The sequence below is a fragment of the Orbicella faveolata genome, unplaced genomic scaffold, assembly GCF_042242905.1.
Source record: "Orbicella faveolata isolate gen_17 unplaced genomic scaffold, um_ofav_v1 contig_47, whole genome shotgun sequence".
Lineage (NCBI taxonomy): Eukaryota > Metazoa > Cnidaria > Anthozoa > Scleractinia > Merulinidae > Orbicella > Orbicella faveolata.
In genome coordinates, this window is record NW_028301577.1 from 5,901,565 (window position 1) to 5,925,183 (window position 23,619).

General features: G+C 38.8%; 2 protein-coding genes across 4 annotated transcripts in view; both read right to left on the reverse strand.

The window, feature by feature from the left end:
* LOC110052173 (uncharacterized) overlaps positions 1 to 7,402 on the reverse strand; it is a 28,798-nt gene extending 21,396 nt beyond the window's left edge. The window contains exon 1 of one of the 3 annotated variants that reach the window (XM_089279284.1): positions 7,227 to 7,402. The gene's annotated coding sequence lies outside the window, so the exon portion shown is untranslated. Of the gene's footprint in view, positions 1 to 717; positions 848 to 4,523; positions 4,618 to 7,226 lie in introns of those variants that run through there. The other 2 variants (XM_089279285.1, XM_089279283.1) reach the window with 2 other exon arrangements.
* Positions 7,403 to 13,863: 6,461 nt separating this feature from the next.
* On the reverse strand, positions 13,864 to 23,508 carry LOC110052171 (uncharacterized). The gene is made up of 10 exons (XM_020758300.2): positions 23,352 to 23,508; positions 23,152 to 23,207; positions 21,449 to 21,485; positions 20,484 to 20,615; positions 19,879 to 20,045; positions 19,203 to 19,307; positions 18,302 to 18,373; positions 16,669 to 16,999; positions 16,031 to 16,182; positions 13,864 to 14,791 (listed from the first exon to the last, which is right to left on the reverse strand). The coding sequence occupies exons 1-10, from the start codon at positions 23,389 to 23,391 to the stop codon at positions 14,531 to 14,533; spliced, it is 1,353 nt and encodes a 450-aa protein (XP_020613959.1). The 5' UTR covers positions 23,392 to 23,508; the 3' UTR covers positions 13,864 to 14,530.
* Between the last annotated feature and the right edge of the window lie 111 nt (positions 23,509 to 23,619).

Consider the following 23,619-nt stretch of genomic DNA (forward strand, 5'->3'; position numbering starts at 1 on the left):
GTAGTACTCGATATCGGTTTAACACGGAAGATTACAAATCACTTCTAATTAAATGACTTGGTAAATTGTCTTAGTCTTATCAAAGGAACTTTGGAGACAGTGTGTGGAAAGTTCTGTACGCCCTGAGAAAACAAACCTAAACCGATGAAAGCACCAGAAAGATTTCTTTTATTTGGAAAATAAAAAGCGATGGCTGGATCTGACGAGCCTAAACTCCACTAATCAGATTTAAAATTATTACGTTTTTTGTGTAAAAGAACAGGTATACGTTAGGTAAGAAAAAAAAATATCCTTAGCTACGTGCTAATTGTCTTCCAAGAATCTGATATTGCCTTTGTTACATTGACTACACCATATACTACATGATGGAAATACATTCTGAAAAGGAAACGTACTGAGCTGTAAATATGATTTATCGTTACGAGCGTTAGATGGTGTGATCGTTAGGAGCGTTAGAAGGTGAGATTGTTAGCACGTAGCCAACTGCTTGCGTTGTACGGTAAACAGGCTTTCAACTACCAGCGGCGGAATCGAAAAGCATCGCTTGCGTCTACCGGCGTTACGGTATTTCGGTTTAGCTTGACAAGCGACACGTCGACGTGGCGTGTATTAAAGCGCAACGAAGCACAGGGGAAAAAAATGAACATATCTTTTTCTAGTGGCTGTGTTGATGTTTGCCCAAATGTTCGCGTCTCTACGATTACAGATTCTACTTACTTAGCTGTCTTTTATGGTGATGTACACGGACTGAGGAATCCACCTTTAGTTTTACAGTGCGTCTACAAGGAAAATTGTGCTAACCTCCCACACTTGGCAATGCCTAGCGCCTAATTGCCTTTATTTTGGCTAAATGAAGTAATTGTAGTGAAGTACGTAAGAGCTTCTCATAATGTTACGCGTGAGTGACATAAAGCATCATGATTGTATAAAACAACCTGTCTCTATCTGACATTTTCTGTCGCAAGTTTGAAAATTTACTTCCTTTAAAAATTTCCCTTTTTGCGCGCGGCCGCCGGAAACAAGTGTTGTTTGCGTGAAAAAATGCTGTTAGATTTTCTTTTCCCAAAATATTTCACCACCTCTGCACACTCTTTTCGGTATGTCCGCGTACGTCCAAGAAACAATTTTGAAGAGGAGATCCCTGCGATATATACACGTTTCTATTCCATCTGCGAGAATTAAGTAGGGTTTGTTTCAGTCAAGAGTGTTTCTCGGTATGAACGCGCTCACCCAATCGACAGTTGGGAGATAAGATCACTGAGGTATACACAGTTTCTACGTTATAAATTATAAATGAAATTGTGCTTTTGCATAGTGCTAGGCTCGAAACATGCGCTAAATATTAGACCTTTTGTCAGAATATTATTTACGATTTACAACTTGTGAACTATTTACACTGTCTGTAACAAGAGGGCACGAATCCATTTAGAACACCGATATTTGCTTTATACAGTTTTCAGTCTCTTTACTGTTTGCGTTTCTCCATTATAACTCGCTTTTCTAGCTTGCAATATTTGATATGTAGGGTAAAAATAAAGGTGGTTTCCAAAAGTTATGCAAATGTCGAAAAAACTGAACAGGAATACCGTAAAATCGGACCCTGGCACTTGAAAATGAATCTACTTGTAATGAAATTTCATTCGAAAGCCGTATATTTGACGTTCATCTGTTTGCGTTTTATATTGCTATGTTTATATTGTATTCCTGTGCAGTATTCTTAAGTGTAAACCGACCTCTTCTGAAGCCTCTCTATTTTTCAACGCACGCGAAAGGAAATCGAGCGACGCGAGCTTGAAGCAAGCGAGGGTGGCCGGGGGCTAGGAGGCGAACGAAGCGAGCCAAGCGAAGAATAATCAGAGGCCCCTCTTTTTTTCTCGGTCCCCACCGCCTACCCTGTCAAGTGTCTTGTATTGCATTGGCTCTCAGTTCATTCGTGATTCTATCCGCGCGTTTAACGATCGAATAAAGATGCGAGAAAATTATGATATTAAAAGCCATAACATATTCATACAATAAAAATTGAAAATTTCATCAATAGACTATGATACCGTAAAATAAATGTTTAAAATGTTAAAGTCGAATTTGAAAATATCAAACTTTAGGAAAGTGTAGAAAAAAAAAAAAAAACCAAACCACATCTGGAAAATCGCCGACACCCTCTTTAAGAGTGATGTGTGAGAAAACATTTCCGATGTTAATCGCGCCGCTCCGATAATTCATGCGCAAAAGCGAATCAGTTTAAAGTGAAGCAGTGTTTTGGGGTATTTCTTTTAATATCGCCGCGACAATACCTTTTTAGAAATTTTAACTGTATTCTATAACTATTAAGCTTTCAGAAAATGTATAGGTTGATGGGGTTTTCTTGCAAAGCGCCAGCGTAAGAGCGCGATTTCAAAACACTGTCAATCAACCTACCCCGATACCTTAAAGTCGAATTTGATGACCCTCATCTAAAACGCGTTTTTTTTTTCTTTCTTTTTGATGATATGACTAAAAACCACCACCAATTCCTCAAATAATGGCTATTTTTCGCTAAACGTCACGTGACCTGTCAGAACACCACTTCTACTTTAAACGGTTCAGGACGTTAAAACCCACCTGTGTGCTAAATTTGGTTTCATTGCCATTTATACCTTCAGAAATATAACCAATAAATTCTTTTCACCAGTAAAAGCCTTTGACCCGGGCTTTAAACTACTTGAGATAATACTTAATAAAATAACTGAGATACTACGCGCGCTCTCATTGGTCGATAGGCGTGTTTAAATGAGAGTATGGAAACACGGTTGTGACGTTTTAGATTCGCGCGTTAACACTTGGGGGATTGGAAGAATTTGAACAATTAAAATCGAAGACAACTTTTCGTGAATTAAGAGGAGACTGAAACATTAATATCGTTCTGGACTGAGGAAGAAGTCTTTTTCAATTGCCGCCATAAGGACTATTTTAAAAAGGATGCCAGAAAAAATGTGGAGTGGAGTTCATGCCTCTTAGGTTCGTGCTTTCAGCATCTGGTTTTCTTTACAAGATCTTATCAACTTCAGCGCAACACAAAGAGGAAAACAGAGACAGCTCACGTCATCTAACTCAAAACCCTACCGTGAAAATCCAAAACACAAAACTTTAACAATATTGTCTGATAATTTCCAGGTCAAATACGTATCTTTGTAAGACTCGGCCTTTCTGCTGCCGACCCCTACTCCTGCAAATTTAGTCCATGAATATCCCCTCACTCTTATTTGACGCTCTCATGGTTAAAACAGGTAATAAATAAGCCTTGTGGGCTTACCCTTTCTTCTAATTTATAGCACATTAATATTTACCACATATTATGTTTAGAACTACTCGGATAAAATCGGCACCCAGGGACTATTGTAGCACGATATTTTTATTTCGCTTATAATAAACCAAAGACCTTCATTGATGTAAAAAGGCTCCCTTCCTCTTAAGTAATTTCACAACTGAACATATTTCTCGTCAGAAAACACGCAACACTGTGACAACTCTATCGGTAGAGTGACGTAATAGCGGCGCAAACGGACTCGCGTAAGCAGACTACCTATTGTCTAAACACGCTAACAAATATAGTCTACATTGCAGGCGTAAACGGGGAAGGAGTAGGGATCGGGTAGGAAAAAAGGCGGGGAAGAAGGGGAAGGAAAAGTACCCTATACCGATAAAGAAGCCCGTTTCCATTAAGCAGCCGAGTTTAATTTCCCTAACCTGTAAAAATTCAAAAAACAAAAAGGACGCTAAGCCCACACAAGTACGCAGTGCGGACCTATTTTTCTTCTTGCTCGGTGATAGCCGTATTTAATCTTTGCATGGACCATCGCGTTTTACGGCATTTCCTTTAAATACAATATAAATTTAGGGCCAGCCGGCACAAAAGCGAGTCATTAAAAAGTCTTTCACGACTAGTATATTTTTGATAACCAAAGAGATCACTTATCGAAAGATCAAAATCTGTAGAGACCTTTTATGTCTTTCTGATAAAATCGGAGAAATTACTCGGCGAAACCATACTCTGTTTCTAGTAACTGACTCACGTTTTGCGCCTAAAACCTAAATATACGAATAATATACGGTATCCTGAACACTGAAAGTTATTTTACAAGACCGCATTTAATACAGAAATGAATTCCTATCTCGCCGGAGGTTACGCGCCATAGAAGAAGAAATCCCATAGATTAAAGGGGCTCAGTCAACAAGGCGTTTTGAGTTATTTTGGCCCCGTATAGAATTACCTTTAAGTTGAAAGAATCCTGAAATAGCATAGTTTACCAAGATGGAAAAACACCAAAGAGATAATAACAAACTATAAAGGTACAAGGATGGTTATAATTAAGGATGGAGAAGATTAACACGGATTCAGAAACGACGAACTTGAAAAATCTAGACTAAACTTTTCAAGAAGCGCAAACGGTGACTTAGCTTCCCGTTTAACTCCTCCATAACACTCCCTTTTCGATTTTGTATTTGACAAGACAAATTTTTCACATTAGCGTATGTGTACAACATACCTTGACTTCGCCTTGAAAAATCAGGTAACCAGTACTTTGCTTAGCTTGCTTGAGCTAGTGAGTTGTCTGAACAAAGTTGATTCTCAACTTAACAACTTTCAGTATTTATATTTTTGCGTTATAGTGGGCGGAATCTGGATTTCTCTGTAGACACACAGTCGGTAGCGTTCAGCATAGAGTAAAAAAAAAACAAACGCGTCCCGCCGACAAACGTTAACTTTGGTTTCAAATATTGACCCAATATTTGTTGTTGTAACTCTTTAACTCTTCGTCTGACAAATCAACTTCCCTTCAAAGGCCACGCCATGCTTGTATCATCAGACTGTGGGTAGTTTCTAATAATAGTAAAAACTCACTACATCGGCGCGTGGTTGGGCCGCAAAATCTTGGGCCTAACGTTCTATTTTGAACTCGACTATACTTTACCTTAAAGAAGAATAAAAGACTTCCTTTAGATATACGTTGTTAACCGCTATTGTTTAGATCCATTGAGCTTAAAAATATTACAAGGGAAGCAATATATAAAAAAATGGACGTGGGCAGCAATATATCAATACTGGATTCTCATTTATATTTTCGGTCTAGATATAAATCTGTGAGCGGATTTCGCATGGTTTACACTGAATAAATAAGTGATTCCGGGCTTTTATCATGTTTAGTTAGCTAGCTTGATTTATGTGGTTTGTTACGAGACACGACGTGCTTATTGTATTGCACCATTACCAATATCTACAGTGTAAGTGATTATCTGACTTTGATTGCTTTGGATTTTTTATTATTGCCGCTAAACTCTGTCAACAACAATGGCCTATTTTGGAAGAGACGCTGGAGGTCTTAAAGCGCAGTCGTTGGTAAATGACTATTTTGGGAGTTAATTTTGAGATATATAACAAATGCTGAATATTGGCTTTCAGTATGCTGTCATGATCAGGGGATATATTGAAAGTATCACTTTCTAAACCAAACAATAATGAATACTTGCTAAAAAAAAAAGTGAAGGAATAATATCGACATTAACAAGGTGAAGATATAATACACTCTTTCTGTATAAGAATTTTGTTTTCCCGGCCGAGGCCCAATATTGTTATTTTTCTGCCGATTTGAGGCTGAAAATACTCTTAACATTCTGAGATTATAGCGTATGACATACCTGTTTTCGAATGTATTTGGTGTCTGGATGCATGTTGTTAAAGCAATTTTGGAGCCAGCCTCATAAGACGCATATGTTACTAGCATCACACATACGGCTATGGCTGTTTTTTGTTGCTTTTTGGCTAATTTGCCGTTTACAGAAAGCAAAAATTTCATACCGTTTAGTTAAAAACATATAATTGTATTGTATTTACAAATTTTAAACACACAAAACTATACTCTTTTCAAAATCTCAACCTCGGATTCATTCTTAAAATATTCTTAAAGTTTCGAAACTTTCAGCCTTGTGTTTCTTACATTCTTATAAAAAAAAGGTGTAATGAATAATTGAAAATTGCTTCCCTCAACACCCGACACAGTATTCCATTCTCCCAATTATCAGAGTATTTGTTGTTCCAGCATCTTTTCGACTCGTGGAAGTGCTCATTTATATTCCTCTGTCATGTTAGGTGAAAAACAGAACGATTCTAATATTCCTTTATGCCCCTGACGCCTCAACAACCCACACAAATCCTGTATGCATAGACCGTGTGCTCATCCCTATACAGAAAAAAAAATGTCTATTTTAAAAGTTCTAGATCTTCTAAGATTGAAGATGTCAGTTTGTCTAAAGCGTCATCAAAAGTCTGGAATATCTTAAAATTTAAAGCCCTAGATTAGCTTGGAGAGAAAAAATGCGTCTCGTAGTTCTTGATTTACTCTCGTAAAACTTTAAGTTTGGTACCCACCGAGACAGGGCTGTACCGTTCTAAAATGTCCGGAATCTCAAACGTTCTGAAATAGCTGACAGGCAGTGTCTAAAGGACTTCTAGAAGCTCCAGATGGTGTGAACTTTGCGGACATCTCTGACCATTTACCTGGTTTTTCTTCCTACTTTGAAGACAAATTTAGTAGATAATGTCACCAATAAGCTCTTTGTTCGTGACAAAAATTTTAAAAAAAGAAAAAAAAAAGGAAAAAAAAAGAAGAAGTTCATAAGGTATTTGGGAGTTGTGAATGATCTCAACAAAATGTTTTTGTTTTTCGGTTATGTATGAAGGCCGGTTATGGATCGTGCCGGTAAAAAACCTTTGGTCGTCCAAAGCGCTACATTAGCAAACGTTTTTGTCAAAAGAATTCTAGAATTTATCACGGCTATACTATTCTTTGTCGGTTTTTCATTACCGTAAATATGTCTTTTGGTCTTAGACCGGCTTTTCCGCCTATCTGAGTCATTCCGGCATGGTATTGCCCTTCTAAGTCTCTAAAAGGAAGGAATGCACGACATACATAACAAATACCTTTGATTCGATTTGTTATCCCACCGGCGCCACCACAGAATCCTCTTTACATAAATTGCACAGACAAATATTATCATTCTTTGAAAATCTCTAAACCTATGACCTATATATGGCGAAAGCGAAGTAGGAAATTCCAAATCAAATATTCGAGGCACGTACGCGTACGGAGACAACTAAATGAAATAATATATCGAGAAAAAAAAAAGGAACTTAAAAACCGAGTGAGACTCGGCATTTCGGTAACAGCTCTCGACGAATGAAGACATCTTACCTTTCAGGAAATTATTTTGCCAATAGTAGACTGAACTTGGCTAAGACCTTGAACAAAACCTTCCTCCTCTAGCCGTAGGTTCTCTGGCACAATCAATCTCTTTCGATCCTGCTTGGCTCAGGATACCTTGCACGAATTTGCCCATATGCCGCTGCTTTTATTGGAAACTGCGACTGAAATACCCTGATTTTGGGTTTTAATGATCATGACTTCGTGGGTGTGGGTGTTACCACAGATGCCAGAAATGAGATAACACAATTGTATTAAAACATAATTGTATTAAATGCAAACGACGCATTTTGTAATAAGAGCTGCAGCATTTTGTAATAAACGTCAGTCTACGCAATTTGTAATAACGTGGTGACGCAAATTGTAATAAGTCTCTTCACACGATAATTTCACCAAGCATACAGATTGGCTGGATCCCCTTCAACACTGGCTTAATATAGTTTGTCAAGTGCTCTTTTTTAGCAGATATTGGGATACACATCACTGATTTTTTTCAATAAATTTTGGCATGAATGGTAAATGATAAATGAAGTGGGTCTCCCGAGAATGACAACATTGTAGGCCGAGATTTATTAAAACTGGAGAATGGTTTTACTTCCTAAATAATAAATAAACTATCAGTAGTTTAGTTTTAAATCATGAATGAAGTCTTGGGTGTGTTTCTACTTTGACGGAAAAGGTTATTTTTTATATCATTGAGTTGATTTATAGTTGGTTTTTTTATTCGATGAGGTTGTAGTGAAATTATGACTTGTGCTAGAAATATCACCTACAGCGTTACATGTCTTATAACTTCCGAGAATTTAGTCTTGATGAATCACTTTGATTGATGTTATATTTTGTTATCAAACTAAATTAAATTAAATGAATGTAAACATTTTTCCAGAGAAGAAAACACATTAAAGTAAATGCATTTTTGAAGAAAGTAAATGTGAAACGGCTGAGACATAAGTAGACAGAAACTAGAACAGTAACCTTCGAGAGACCGATGACCGGAAAAAATTTTGGGTATAAGCCAAGTATGATCATGAGGCCCCCCTGTGAAGGGGGTTGAGGGGCCGGTGGAGTTGTCTGAGTTTCCCTTATCCCGTTAAAATGATTGTCTTTAACCTCATTGGGGATGCCTTATCGCTTTAACTCAAAATTTCAAAACAACACTTTTTCTTCCCGATAACCCGGGATATCTATTCAAAACATTCCATTTCAATTTTTCCCCTGAATATTATGACTCCCATTAATTTTTTACCTAAATACCCAGTATTCCTAAACCCCGCAAATAAGGCCTCAAGTTTGTGACCTCCATGAAAATGGAATGTAAACCATCCTGTTCTTGTTTTGCCGACACTGGAGAACTTCCGCATCTTCAAGAGCTTCTTCCCTTTCAGCAGGTTGCTGAAGATGGCATCTGTGTCTCCAGGGCCGAGTTGCTCGAAAGCCGATTAACACTAATCCAGGATTAAAAGTTCACCGAAGTAACAATTTTTCTTTTACATTAATGATTTTCACTGTTTATGTTTTGTGTAGTCTGAGGTTACTCAAGCTCAAAATTGAAGGACAAACAATATAAACAGAAAACCTCACCGAAAATGTACAAAAGTGAAATCAAAATTCTCGCTAATCCTGGGTTAGCTTAATCGTGCTTTGAACAACCTGGCCCTGTGTTTTTCAAATTAAGGGTGGTGAATGGTAAATGCGAGACTTTGCGAGAAGGCAAGGCTAGCGTTTTTCTTTGCGAGCCCGAAGCATCTGCGGACTCGAGACGTTCAGATTCTAAGACGTTCAGACGTCATTTATAAACGCAAACAAACAAACAAATCGCAAAAAAAAGAGACTCCGAGAGAGCTTTGTGAAAAAATCGAGACTGGGAGACGCACGTAACAGCTTATAAAACTAGACTGCGAGACTCGTGAAATTCAAGCAAAATTTTGCGAGACCCATGGTTTTTGAGGGACAATTAGCCACTCCTCAAGTTCGAACTTCTCTGAAACCACCAGTGACGTCACTTACATCCGTTCTCTCAACCTCGTTCCCAGGGTCCTCTCTGTTCTCGAGGTAGAGAGAAGACCCTGGGACCGAGGTTGCCGTTATCTGCGATTTGATAGGTTTGTTTGAAGTACATTCCAAGGCACGGTCTTTTTTCCTTTATTTTGCCTACATTAGCCAGAAAGACATACTCAACTGTAGGTCAGAAGGGAGCTCATAGCCAGTTAACTGCAAGAACGCCTTCAGCTTATCGACGTACACTTGAGTTCCCGAAAAAAAATTTTTTTTCTTAAAGTAAAGAGGGTGGACGGGGGCAAGGGATTTGCAATAAGTTTTGAAGAAAACAGGATCCTTCTAGACTAACTACTCAAAGACTCGCAAAAATGGTTGTTACGGTTTTAAAGCTATAACTAACGATCATGCTCCTAAAAGCATAAAAAAGTGTTAGATTTTAGAAACACTAAATACGATCTGTGGGGAACCGACATTCTAAAACTGTCTAAGATCAACACCACAACCCACGGACTGAAATCGTGGCGTTACCTGGCGTTACGTGGCGTTAACTGCCTAAGATCAACACCACATGTACAACCCACGGACTGAAATCGTGGCGTTACCTGGCGCCAAAGCTGTGGAATCTGCTACCAGAGTCACACAGAACTATCAGAACTTTTAAGGCCTTCAAACACAGTATAAAGACAATTGACCTTTTGGGCCTTTTAACCTAACTTTTCACTTATTGTTATATTATTGACTGTACATGTGATTATCGTTTTTACTTCTTAGCATAACGTGCAATTATGTTAGATTGTATTTTATGATCCTGACTTAAACTTTTCAAGATTTTATAAAATTTTGAAAGTTTGTATTCATATGACGGTTATAGTATTTACGTTTAAATTTAATTTTAATTCATGTGGAATACCTGTAAATTAGCTGGTGACGGTCATTTCATTATGTAATGTGACACCTGAAGAGCTAAGTGTATGACACAATAAACATGTGTTGTATTGTATTGCATTGCATTGCATCGTATTGTATTGAGTGTACTAAAACGTGCAAGTAGGGCAGTTAAAGTGATTAGTCAGGTTACAAATTCCTGCCACTTTGCATTAATATTCCTGTCATTCCTGCCCGCAGGAAAACTGTTATCTGACTTGTAAGAGTCGGTATTCTTCCGAGCCTGGTCGTACGGATCATTCTCAGTGTAGTTTCAAGAGAAGCTGTCTACCTCTCCTTAAGATTTAATTCCAAACCATGGCAAAGTATACATTTTTAGAAAGTTTAAAGACTAAAGTTTGTGAAAAAAAAAATTTTTTTGTGCCCTTAGAACTATTGTAACCTGACACGGGCTGATTAAATCTGCCACTTGCGGGGAAATGCCAGGGCTTACTTGAGAAAAGATAACTCATACAAGAACTGATCAAAATGAATAATTTTTACATATTTTAAAAGAAGATAAATAGCAGAGATTTTTGAGAAGTTTAAAACACACGAAATGGTGACCAGTTAAATCTGATACAGAAAATCCAACATACGTTTCAATACATAACTTCGACAAAATGCACTGATGGAAACTTTCTCTGCGAAAAACACAAAACTTGTATTCAGAACTGACAACAAAATGCAAATCCTGAAAATTTCAGCTCAATTGTATTGGGCAAATCCTTCTCAAAATATCTTTTCTCAAAGGTAAAAATAAAAAATCGTTTCGAGAAAACGAGCTTGAACTGACAGTAACAGAAATTCTCAAAATAACACTTTAATACCCCATGCGCAAGACTCAAGTTCCGATAAAAACAAAACTGCGCATTTTTTTTTTTTACAGAAGTTAGGTTAAACCCCGCGTGAAGAGTCATTGCCTGTCACTCGCACTAAAGCTCTCTCCCTCTTCGTTTGTTAGGAGACTCTGGTGGTAAAATAGCATCCTCATTGAAATTATGTGGCTCATTACTTTCGCTTGGAACTCTTGCTATGCCTTTCATTGAATTCAAATTTACTGGTTTCAAGAGGGTCTCAATGGGGCGTCCCTTTGACGGTTAAAAATTAGCCGTTTTTACGGTTAAATCTTAGTTCATTTGACGGTTGATGATTAATTTTTCGCAATGACGTTTATAATACGAAGCGTAAATTTGACTGTAATTTTTTTAAACGAATAAAATTTCGCCCATATTTGAATATTCCAGTTTGTCCTATAATTTGGCCAGCTAATCCCACTGAGACCTTATTTCAAGACCATTTCAGTTTCAGATAAGTTCAGAGGCAAAGTGCTCGCCCTGTCCATTGTATTATCTTGTCTTACGGGCGGCCCAATCTCGCAAATGAGCGCTCCTGTACATACAGTAGTCCTCAGGTTATACAACAGTCGAATATGGGAAAAATGGTTATGTTCTTATACCTAAAAAATGTGAAGGAGTACGCGTATGAAGAAAGATAAACCTACCTAGTTTAAGTTGTGTGTTGCCTTGGTTGTCGTGATGCGCTAGGCCGATTTTATGGCAATAGCCTTTTCCACGGCTAACTTTTCTCATTTGCATTACAATATAATGTAGCATGTATGTGAGACAATTTCGGGCTATTTTTTCCCTGTTGGTTTACATCGTAAAGCTAATGAGTTATAGTAACGGTGAAAAAGGCTAACAAGGAGGTTTTTTCGCTTTACTGATTTGTCCACTATATAAATGTGAAGTTAACAATCACCTAAATTACCATAAATCAACTAAGAAACCTCAGAAGAACCAAGGAGACACAGTAACTTGATCGTTATTTATACTCCGTATTTTTTAACCTTACGAATGTAACCCTTCTTCCTATACAAATCCTTATATTTCCACTGTTCATAATCCGAGAACCAATGTGTGTACAAGGACGCCCATTTGCGAGCTTGGTCAACCTGTGTTTCAGCTTGCTCATTTCTCCTGTCGCTCCCGCCTGGTGTTGGCAGTTACATGCACCGCTGTATGTAAATATCGTTGACCGAAAATAGTTATTTCTCACTGTTCCGCGATGCTACCATGTCAGAAATACCATACCATTGTCATTTTCCACGTATTAAAACGATTCAAATAATTTTGCGCATCTAACGTAAAAGACCTTGATTTTATTCCGCGACGAAACCAGATTATTTTTGTTCCGTGAAGACCCTTAAAACTGTGGTTGTTGAGGAAGATTGGATGAAGAGGCTGTTGCAGGTGTTACATTTTGTTAGTGGTGACCCCCCTTACCCTTGTGATCGTTTTATGACTTGCAGTTGGTGTGCCGATCGACGGCTTTGTACCCGTTATACGGGATCTTGTTCAGGTTGTGGGCGTTATGCAAGATACGATCACTGTGGTTTTTGTGGCCATTTAAGGAAATGCGTCACGAATTTTAGCCACAGTTAGACGGAAGAAAATGGCCACCAAATTCCGGGAAGTATAAAAATAACCACTCAAAACAGTGAAGGAACATTTCAATAACACAACAAATGCAAAAGAAGGTACGGATGGACAGAAACTGAAGAAGATAAAACGGATGGCGAAATTTGAAAAACTGTAAGGCTGAGCTTTTTTTAAAGTTAATCTCGATTGTTTGTCACCTTTAGTTATTACGCCTGGGAGATGCGTATAATGAAGCTATGGTTTTGACATTTAGATTCATAGAAGTAATTTCCTCCCTAAAATAAAGTTTCACAGCGAGTATAACACAGCCCTTTCAGGGCGCTATATGTTCGAGTTTTTGTTGGCGTTGTGGTGGTTGTGGTACGATAATGAACATTGTGGGTTATGTTGGTACAGACGCAGTTAATAAACGATTTGAGTAAAATATAGATTGGGGCAATAACCCTTCTGTTCACTACTTAAGGAGGGAAGGGTCGGTTACCTTTCTTGAGGGAGGGGCGGGTGGAGGGTTGAAATCATAACCGTACAACTTGTCCCTACAAAAAGCCAATATGGCCGCAGCAACTCTGGATCTTCCCGGGAGAAGATGAAAATTTAGACTAATTACTGGTTATTAATTTACTGAAAGTAAGGGTAGCCCGTAGTTACCAAGATACTTTCATTGTGAACAAATTTTCAGACTACATTTCTCGTTTCTCTTACAGCAGGCAGTGACCGCGGAATTTCCGCTCTGCGCGTAAACCAAGGTTCTGTTGAGTCCTTTTCAGTGCTGTGTCTATTTCTGCGCGTTCGCATTTTTCACTTTTTCAGTTTAAATCCAAGAACTATACACTCTGGGGTAGCCTTCGTAGACGCTCTTTGGGTTCGTCACGCAATCTTGCCTGCGTTGAAGGCTAACTCTTGGACCGACTGTGTTTTTGCTGTGTAATATTTGTCTGCAGGCCCATTTTATAAACCTTCACCTATATAGTACCCCTTCAAAAGGTTCTATCACAGAATATTTCGCCCAGAGTAATAAATGCAGATTACTGAAAAAAAAACTTATAAGAAACCGCGCCTTTAGTAACGGATGTTATTGATTTTGACCAGAAATATAATCCTGTTAAGACCCATTGAATTTTACTTAAAATTTTCTGTTAATCATGAACATAAGATATTTGTTTCGAATTTGGGCTTTTGAAATTTTTGACACATGATTAATTTACAGAACTGCAATAATTATTTGTAGTTCCCGCCCAAACGTATTCTTGAAACACAATTCACAGTTGTAGGAGTATCATCCACGCTTTGTACTTTAATGCCTAAAGCAATTCATCGGCATCACAAGTTGTTGGCTAAACGTAACGTTGTAAACCATGGAAAGCCTGACTGAAAAAAGCACTGGCGCAGTTCAGTTTAGGAATATGGACTTTCTTTCTGCCAGCGAGTTGCCCCCTTAAACTCTGATTGGAGTTTTTGAACAAATACATCATGTCGTCAGCTGAAATCATAAGGCCGACTTGAAAACTTCACTGAACAAAAAAAATGTTTGTATGAAAGCTACTGAAAGAACATACACGCTTTGTAATTGAACTACAGGAGATGCATGACTCTATAGCACTTGTTACAGTTGTGATCAACATGGAAACGAGACAAGATCCACATGCCTCGTTTGCATGTCAGGATCAACTATAACTGTACAAGAAGAGCGCCTTTGCTCTTTTAGATTGTAAAGTTTTTGTCTTTGAGCACAACTGATCGTTGGCAGGGCCGCCTTACTCCCCTTATTTGACAAAATGTCACAATGAAAAAGAGAGAGATTAGACAAAACAGCGCTGGCTAAACGGACAACAAGGGTTTTGTCACGACGAAAATTAAATCAAGGAAACCACACAGGAACATAGACACCAAACTAAATTACTAGGAAGGGGTCGGTAGAGCAAACAAAGTAGTTTACTCGATAATCTTTGTCACCACCCCTGTCCCCACAGTCCGACTGCCTTCCCTGAGGGTAAACCTGAGGCCTTGTTCGAGTGCAATGTCAAACATGAGGCTGATGGTAAAGGTGGCGTCTTCACCAGGCATGATAAATTCTTTCCCCTCAGGGAGGGTAATAGTCGCAGCCACATCTCCCGTTCTGATATACATCTGAGGCTGGTAGTTGGACACAAACGGCTTATGTCTTCCTCCTTCTTCCATCTTCAAGATGTAGACCTGCGCGGAACGGCGGAAAAGAAATTGTTTTACGGAACTACAATATACATGTAGTAACAGTATTTTCCAACAGAAACTCGTAGTGCTACGAATGTAAATATGTCTAAGGCTAGAGCTAAGAGGTTTTTCATGGAGTTATAAGCACTATAACTCCAGTTTTATATAGTTTTACTTTTCATACTTTTGGTATTACTTAGATACAAGAGACCATGATCATTTTCTCTTGTTAGATAATATAATATGTACCTCTAAACAATTCGTTGACCTGTCTTTATACGGGGTCCTGAACTCTTTAACAACTTATCCCTTGGCCTTATTTTAGGAATTTTTTTTACCATAATTATTTTGTGTTTACATGTAATTATTTTAGCGACAAGAATTGTAATAAACATAAACAATATGCTTTGAGCATTTCTAACAAAAGGCGTTAATTATCAGCATCTTACTACGTCTGTGTATGTCGGCTTATGATTATGTTTATGCGCTAGTGGTAACCAGCCTTAACAGGTGAGACAAAGCAGACAGAATTCTGTCTGTTGCTTCACACCTACGAAAAAAACAGCGGAAAGCTGTCTATGTTTAAAACAGGTTAGGTGAGACAGCAAGCTAAAACAAAATATTTCTGGGTTATTGATCAAGCTTTTTCAGTCAAGTTTGCTGGATACTGGCCAAATTATTTGTTTGCGTGTTTACAAGGACGGAGGCATATCAGTTAGTCAGTTTCTGGAAATACAAAGAGTCTCTTTATGTTTGTTGTCACCAGAGAAAAACGAAGGAAAAAAAAATGTAGATTGTAAACTCCCTTTACGTAAACATAATCTGCATACATCTCTCGTTTCAGATCTACGACGACATGTTCCGCCCCTCTTTCAGCGGAACGGAAAATCAATCGCCTCCTTTGAACCTTCCCCTCACTTTCTGCCGAAAAACTACAAGTACGCATTGTCTCAAAAGACAATCGATTGGAAACGGCGTACATGTGAGACGAGAAAGTATCGTGATCACTAACTACTAAAATAATAGTAATGACTGCTCAAGTTCCAAAGACTAAGCCACTAGACTGAGTGCTGTCTGTTTTCTCTCGAAATCAGGAGTGGGAGAACGCGGCAAGATTCTTAAGACGAGAAAGGATTAGGACGATACAAGACTGCGGCACCGTGTTTCCTTTAATTGCCCCAAGGCCCCCTCCCTCATAACGCCTCCTTGCGTTCGCATTCGCGAGAACAAACTCTCGTTTACCTGAGCCTCAAACTTGGTGTGTGATTTGACAGTCCCAGGAGCACACAACACCATTCCACGTTTGACCTCCTCACGCTTCAGTCCTCTGACCAAGGCTCCCAAGTTATCGCCAGCTTCGCCTCTATCAAGGAGCTTGTGAAACATCTCAATACCTGACACAAACGAGAGATTGAATTACTTTTTATTGCAATCACATTCAAACTATTAAGTGGCGCATTGCGTTTTGGTCGTGCACGCTTGCAGTTCCGTTTAAGACATGGTAAGTTATGACATCCTCGCAGGATGACTGGTGGGGACCCGAAAGGACGAGCTTACGTAAGTATACAACTTAAGTCTACATGTGCAAAGGTCTGGACAACTCTATGCACTCACACACTGCAACTAAACAGTCCATTTTTTCGTGAAATCCTGTGCGGCCTCTGAAAAGCTTTGTAATGCGAAGCAAGGTATAAAGAGATTACGGACTCGCGAAGCACGTGATCTTGACTCGCGAATATCAGCGTCTCACGCATGGCTTCTCGCTCTCGCTCGCTTTCAGCTTGTTCAACAACTATTCAGTGTGATGTACAGGTACCCCAGCGTAAACTGGGTTCTAGAAGTCAAAGTCACTGCCTTAAAGACTAGCAACCTCGTATTACCTGTCACAATCGTCTTTGCCTTCGAGCCGTGACCCACAACCTCCACTTCATCACCCGTCTTGATCGTGCCCCTTTCGACTCTCCCCGTTACAACAGTGCCACGTCCTGGAATGGAGAAATTATCCTCAATGGGAAGAAGAAACGGTTTGTCGAGGTCCCTTGCAGGAGTTGGAATGTGCTCATCCACAGCTTCCAGGAGTTTGATAATGGAGTCTCTGCCCAACTCTGGGTTCCTGTCTTCCAAGGCGCACAGTGCAGATCCTGTTATGATGGGTGTGTTTTCTCCATCGTAGCCATACTCGTAGAGAAGTTCTCGCATCTCCAGTTCTACCTATTTGGGTGAAAAAAGCTTGAAAGTTACAGTCAATCCGTGATGTTATGCAAGTACTCATTCCTCTTACTGATGGACGCCATCTAACGCCACGTCATTGCACCTGACAAAATACAGCGAGATTCGAACAGCGCCAAAACAGCGAGGATCTAAATGCACCAATCACAGCTGCTGAAAATTGGGGACCCCTGCTTCAAAGCATTTGAGGTCCTAGCACCATTTTCATGCAGGTCCAAGGGCTTATGAAATCTTAACCAACCATTGGATTCGTGTAACAGTGCTTTTTGGCTCACATTAAGAACTACAATGCACTTGTATTACAATTGTTTGATTTAAAAAAAAGCATAGTAAGATTAATAATAATTACACAATTCTTTTTTCGTTTTTCTTTGACCTTACATCTTTTGTACGTATTATTCAATTTGAGTGGAACAGAATTCTTTGAATTGCAAAGATGCCATAGTCTGACCTCTATCCATGCTACCAAAATTTTCTACAAGTGGACAACACTGTATACTGTGCGTGTTAAAGAACTGCAAGTCAACTGGATCTCAACTATAATATGCAGTCATATTTGGAGTTGACATGCAAGACAATTCAGCTGTTTTGCAGGACACTGCATTGTGTCGCACAATATTTCAAGGCCTTACATGCAAAAACAACCATAATAAATATAGTTAAATGGAATTTAACATAGTTAACGACTAGGAGCTAGTCTGGTCAGTAGCGTTTTTGTAGGCGGTTGTTAGTGTCTTGGCCATCTGTTAGCGTTTGGTGCGTTCTGTATCGTTTGATATACATGTAGTTCAATGAAATTTTACATGGTTTATGACCAGGAGCCAGTCTGGTCAGTAGCGTTTTTTGTAGGCGTTTGTTAAGCGTTTGGTGCGTTCTGTAGCGTTTATAGCAGTCACATGGCTGTGGGAGCCCTGGGGCTGACATTGCCCAGCGGTATTCTTGGTCAGTACGTGCGTCGTCGTCCCATGTGCTTGCAGTGTGTTCGTTGCTCTGTTAGCGTGGCGTTGTGGGTTGAATTATAGTAGTTTAGCGGTTCTCGGCGTTTCCTCCCTATCCCACCCCCTCTTTTCAGCAGTTTTTTTCCTTCTTTTTTCAAGCCATCTGGCTTGAGTGTGACGGGTGCCTGTAGGGGGCCTGGCGCGGGGGGCTCGTGGCTTAGTTGTGGGTTGGGCAGGCCAGTCGGGTGTTCTAGCGCCTTGGGGATGTGACTGTGGTTGCAGTCCCCGGGCTTCATAGATACCTTCCATCCACTAGCGACTTGAGCGTTAATTGACTGTAGCTTACCAGTTCTAGGACTTCTTGGTCATCTACGATATCCGCTTTGTTGAGGAACACAACAAGATGCTTGACACCAACCTGATGTATACACAGCAGTTAGCTTCAAAAACAGCTAACAGAGGAGAGTTAAAATGCATATGTAACAGCACTTTGCTATAAAATCTAACAGCTGAGCGAGTCTTAACTCCACAATTCTTTGTTCAAGTCCACTAAGGTTACAGGGGAGCTAGTTTTGAATCTTTAATACAATTGGGTTGGGTATGATAAATTACACTGTATGCCCTACTTTACACAGTCTCATCCTTAAAGTCCATGCTTTTGTGGCCAGCACTGACTGAATGCCCAATGCTCTGGACAAAATCCAAAACTAGAACTAGAAAATGCTGGCTCCAGTTTGATTTTGTGCAATGATGAGCTCAAATTCAATAATGGTTACTGAACATCCACAGAAAGAGAATCCGCTTTAACTTAAGCTGGTTGACCTTTTGATTTTTTCCAGACGTCTCAATTTCTTGACGCTGACCAAAAGGTTTGCAGTCTCTTGGAACAACATTGTACTTTAAAATGCTCTTCTCCTTTCATTAAGGTTACCATATACCTTTAGAGCAACTTTAGAGGTGTCTCGCGTTTGAGCAGTGTCGCGCATCTGATTCAAACTGAAGATACCTAAACCCCATCATGGCCCATATCAAATTAAAGCTTAGAGAGCTGGTTATGACACTATACCCCTTGGACCTGAGACACCTCTAGGGTAAACAGTAACCTTACTTTTACATTAATACACAGCTCAGGGTGCGTATTACTTGCCTCACATGGGTAGCTTTTTTTACTCAAGCACTACAGACTTGTATTACAGACTAGTATTACATACTAGAAATACTGAGCTCGCGCACACACACACACAAACCTGATTGGCCAACAAGAGATGTTCTCTGGTTTGTGGCATCTGTCCATCAGTTGCCGCAACTACAAGAATGGCACCATCCATCTGAGCAGCTCCTGTGATCATGTTCTAAAATAAAAAAAAGTTACTAACTTCTGAATTCTGGGAGTGGTAACACACTAAACATACCATTCTGAGACTACCTAGACAATTTCATGTAATATATTAAACACGAAAGACTGTGTTTGACCACAATTCTAAACACCAAGAAGAGAGTTGAAAATAAGAGGGGTAGCAGAGTATTTTTGACGAACTTTGAGGTGTTTGAAATTGTGATCAAACACTGTCTTGAGTGTTTGATATATTTTTTCAATTGAAACTAAAATGAAGGGCGTTCTGTGTTTCTGTTGAGTTTTTCTACAGTTTTGAGGTGTTATTGTGCCTTGTCAGTTAAATCTGTGACAAGTCCTTGAGCTCTAAAATTGCCTAAAATTGCATGACCTAGCCCCTTCAATATGGACACCAAAGGCCCAGAGCTGAGAGTCTGTACTGTGGAGGCGTCTGTACCGTAGATCTATAGATTATACAAACTTAGATTTTCAGGATCCCAGTGGACTGTCCGTTATATAACTGTAGGAGTGCTCACATTATAAATGTGTCTGTAAGGAGGTGTTAGACTGTAGATAGAAAATTGATTTACCTTGATGTAATCAGCATGACCTGGGCAATCAACATGACCATAGTGTCTATTGGCTGTTTGATATTCAACATGTGCTGTGTTGATTGTTATTCCACGGGCCTTCTCCTCTGGAGCATTGTCGATATCAGTGTACGACTTGTAGTTTGCAGCTCCTTCTTCCGCCAAAACTAGGAAATTAAAACATTTAGTGAGAGGAGCCAGTCAAGATACCTGAATAAAGATCTGTGGGCTTCTGTTTAGATAGACTCAAAGGAATATATTTTTAAAAAAGGACAATGCTTTTCAGTTTTAAATACATGTTTTGACAGTAATGTCTGTTATTGTCAGTTACTACTGGAGTGAATTAAAATGTGTTAGATATACAAGTTTTGTACAATAGGTGTTACTTAGAATAACTTACATAACAACGAATAAAATATGTAGAATTTAAAATAAAAGAACAACAGGCAAAAGTGGAAAAAACATGCAGAAAAATTGGTATGAAAGAGACATATGAACAACTGGTTTTTCATCAAGATTTGTACATATAGTGCTTCACAAGTTCACTGTTGCTTGTCAACTGCAGACATTTTCCACGCTTGGGAAGGGAAATAATTTTTTTTTACCTTTGGTGATTGCTGCTGTGAGAGATGTCTTGCCATGATCTACGTGACCCACAGTGCCAATGTTGACATGAGGTTTGCTCCTGGAAAAGGTGGCCTTCTTAGCAGGGGTGGCATAGTTTCTTACTTGCAACACTGAGGAAAGCAAAAAATAATAATAAAAATGTTTTTTTGTTTTTTTAATAGGGGTAACAGCAGTTATTTATGATGTAGTTCCCAATTAATAAGATACACCTTTGAAAGACTACCTGTTACCGTGTATTTGAATCATGCGAAAGTCGAGAACACTTAAATGGCATTTCTGTGGAAAGGTAACTATTTGTTTTTACTCCAAAACTTTGTAATTTCTAACTCTCAGGTGGGGGCTGTTGTCTATCAGACATAAAAGTGAAATTACTTGGACAATAAATTTTGATGCCCAGGACATCATTTGATGATACTTTTTATCAGTGTGTGGTGTTTCCTCACAATTTCATCACATGCAAGTTTTTGGTCAATATAAATAAGATCAGAATTTGTTGTACAGTGTAACCTCTACTAACAGACTCTCCAGTAGACAGACACCTTGTGTAAGTAAACACATACATACTCAGTCACACTACATTTTTTAACTTCTGATACACTGTAAGTCAGCACCTCTCTTAAAGGGACTATTATCTAATGGAAATTTTGCCACCTTTCTGGTCTAAATTGTGCTAAAATTATGACTGACTTTGCCCATCCCCAAAACACTCTCAGAATACCAAGATGAAGATACTAAAGTGAGTGAATTGCTGATGAGAGAGCAAATGGTAATTAATCTAGTTTTTATTAATTTTCCCATGACACGATGTGAGCTCTGCCAGACTTTTTCAATTTGGCGTCACAACATTGTGCATGTGCAACCCTTTAAAAAACTCCTTTTATGTTAAGTGCACTTATATTATGCACTATCAATTCCAAATGACTTAGTAATATGAAATTCTTACCAGCACTTTTCCTTCCAGTTTGTAAAAACAGCAAATTCTGAAAAAGAGAACACAAAAAATTCAAAATGTCTCTATTCACTGAAAGATGATAAACGCCAAGCTTGGTAAATAAATATCAAAAATAGGAATGTTCACCATTTTGTCAGCATAGGACAAAGAAAAATTCTGAGTCCCAAACGGGATTTGAATAACATTTGGGACTTAGATTATTTCTTTGTTTTATGTTTGCCACCTTAAATAAAGGGAGCTCGTAGACCTTTCCTGCATTGGAACAAACAATGGCAAAAAGGTCAGGGTGAAGAAAAATTACATGTAAGGAATGGATTGACATGTCCACTCCAACCTTATTCTGGTGTTATTGTTTGAACACGCTCAGGACGTAACATGTCGATTATTTCAATAGTCAATAAAAATCGATCATTGTCGATCATTGTCGATACTAATCAATCGACAAATATCGGAAATCGATAAAAGTCGATCACACAATTTATTGTGATTATTGACTTTGTTCGATTATGATTGATTTTGATTGATTTTGATCAATTTCAATCGACAAGTATCGGAAATACAAAAAATGATGAATGGCGTAGGCATACGTAGGTTGCGGACTGGTACAACAGTCACAGGTGCAAGGAGAAGCAAGGGGCATACAAACCTGGCGAATTTAGCCAACCTAGCGGAGAGGGAGGAGAGTCATAGCAGCTTGTATTTGTCAAATGTTGAACTGAGTAAAAACACTGATGAAATAAAATGTCAATTTACTTTACTTTACCTCTTAATTACTTTCCTAACCTCGATTTTTTCCCACATCTAGTCTAAACTTTGGCCCGTTCTGTCCCCCCGAAAAAAACACGACTTTGAGTTCACAGGATCTCTCATCTCCCCCGCTTAGAGAGACCCTGGGAACTAGGTTGGTTCGAGTTATGTTATAGGTTGCGATTTAGTTCAGCTGAAACTGTTAATCGATCATTTCTCAAGGTAATTTAAACATTCTATTCTGTAATGAATAACAGACCACTTGGTTATTCAGGTTTCTATTTAAGTTTATTGCCATACAGATTTACTTTAGAGCTGTTTACACTCAGCATAAAAAAAGTCAATGGAGCTATTATTGGTTTGGTTACTTGATTTTCGTAGCTGATTGAAACATTTGTCTGCATTTTTGTCGATAAAATCGATAATCAGTTGAAAATCTTGTGATTATCAACTTTTATCGACAAATTTAACTTGTTGATTAACAATTATTGACAAATATCGAGTACTATCAACTTATCGACTACGTTTTCGATGATCGACTTTAATTGACATGTTACGTCCTGACACGCTGCATGGTGTGGTATGCAGGACTGGTCTATTCAACAGTCTAAACATGAAACAAGCCATTAAGGACAGTGCAACTCCCAGACACTTAGAACGTTCAGAAGGCATACCGGCTCGTTCCCAGTGCAGTCAGGGCGTGGGAGAGGTGCTGTCCGTTGTGGTCGTTATTATTTGCATGAAAATATTAAAACTGGTCTGAAGTGCTTGAGAGTTTTTCCTGAACGATCGTGTTAGTAAGATTGGTTTTATATGTGAAAAATTGGTGCAAACATTTTGCTTCATATTGCAAAGAAAGTCACAAAGCCAACATACATGTTCGTGTATTACGTAAACACGTCTTATTTACTTGGAAATCTCCACCATTTTACTTAAATTCAACTTACATTATAACCGGAGTTAAGGCAGATGGATCTGGCTCCTCTTATCGCTTCCTTGAGAGCTGAAAAATTCAAGAAACGGCAATGAACGAAGCAATCCGATTTGGGAACTTTTACAAACGAAATCGATAATACTGAATCTAGCGGTCTGTCTTTTAAACTGTAACTTGCACGATTAACGAATAAAAACACAAAATACACCTCACCTTTCTGACATCTAAGTCCTCTTAATGATACTGAAAACATATTTACGAGTCCAAGAGGTCGGAGTGGCTTTTATGTTGATAAAATATCACTTCTTTTCGTTCGAAGCTAAGTTTTCGGCATGTCACGTTGTGGTGAATTCGAGCCCGCGAGAAATATGGCCTGCATCGAACAACTACCGATAAATACGTGGTGTAAGAAAACTACTCTCCAGTCCCTTTTCTAACAAAGGGCAACCATTTGCTTTCGTCCTTCCATGACCAATTTCGG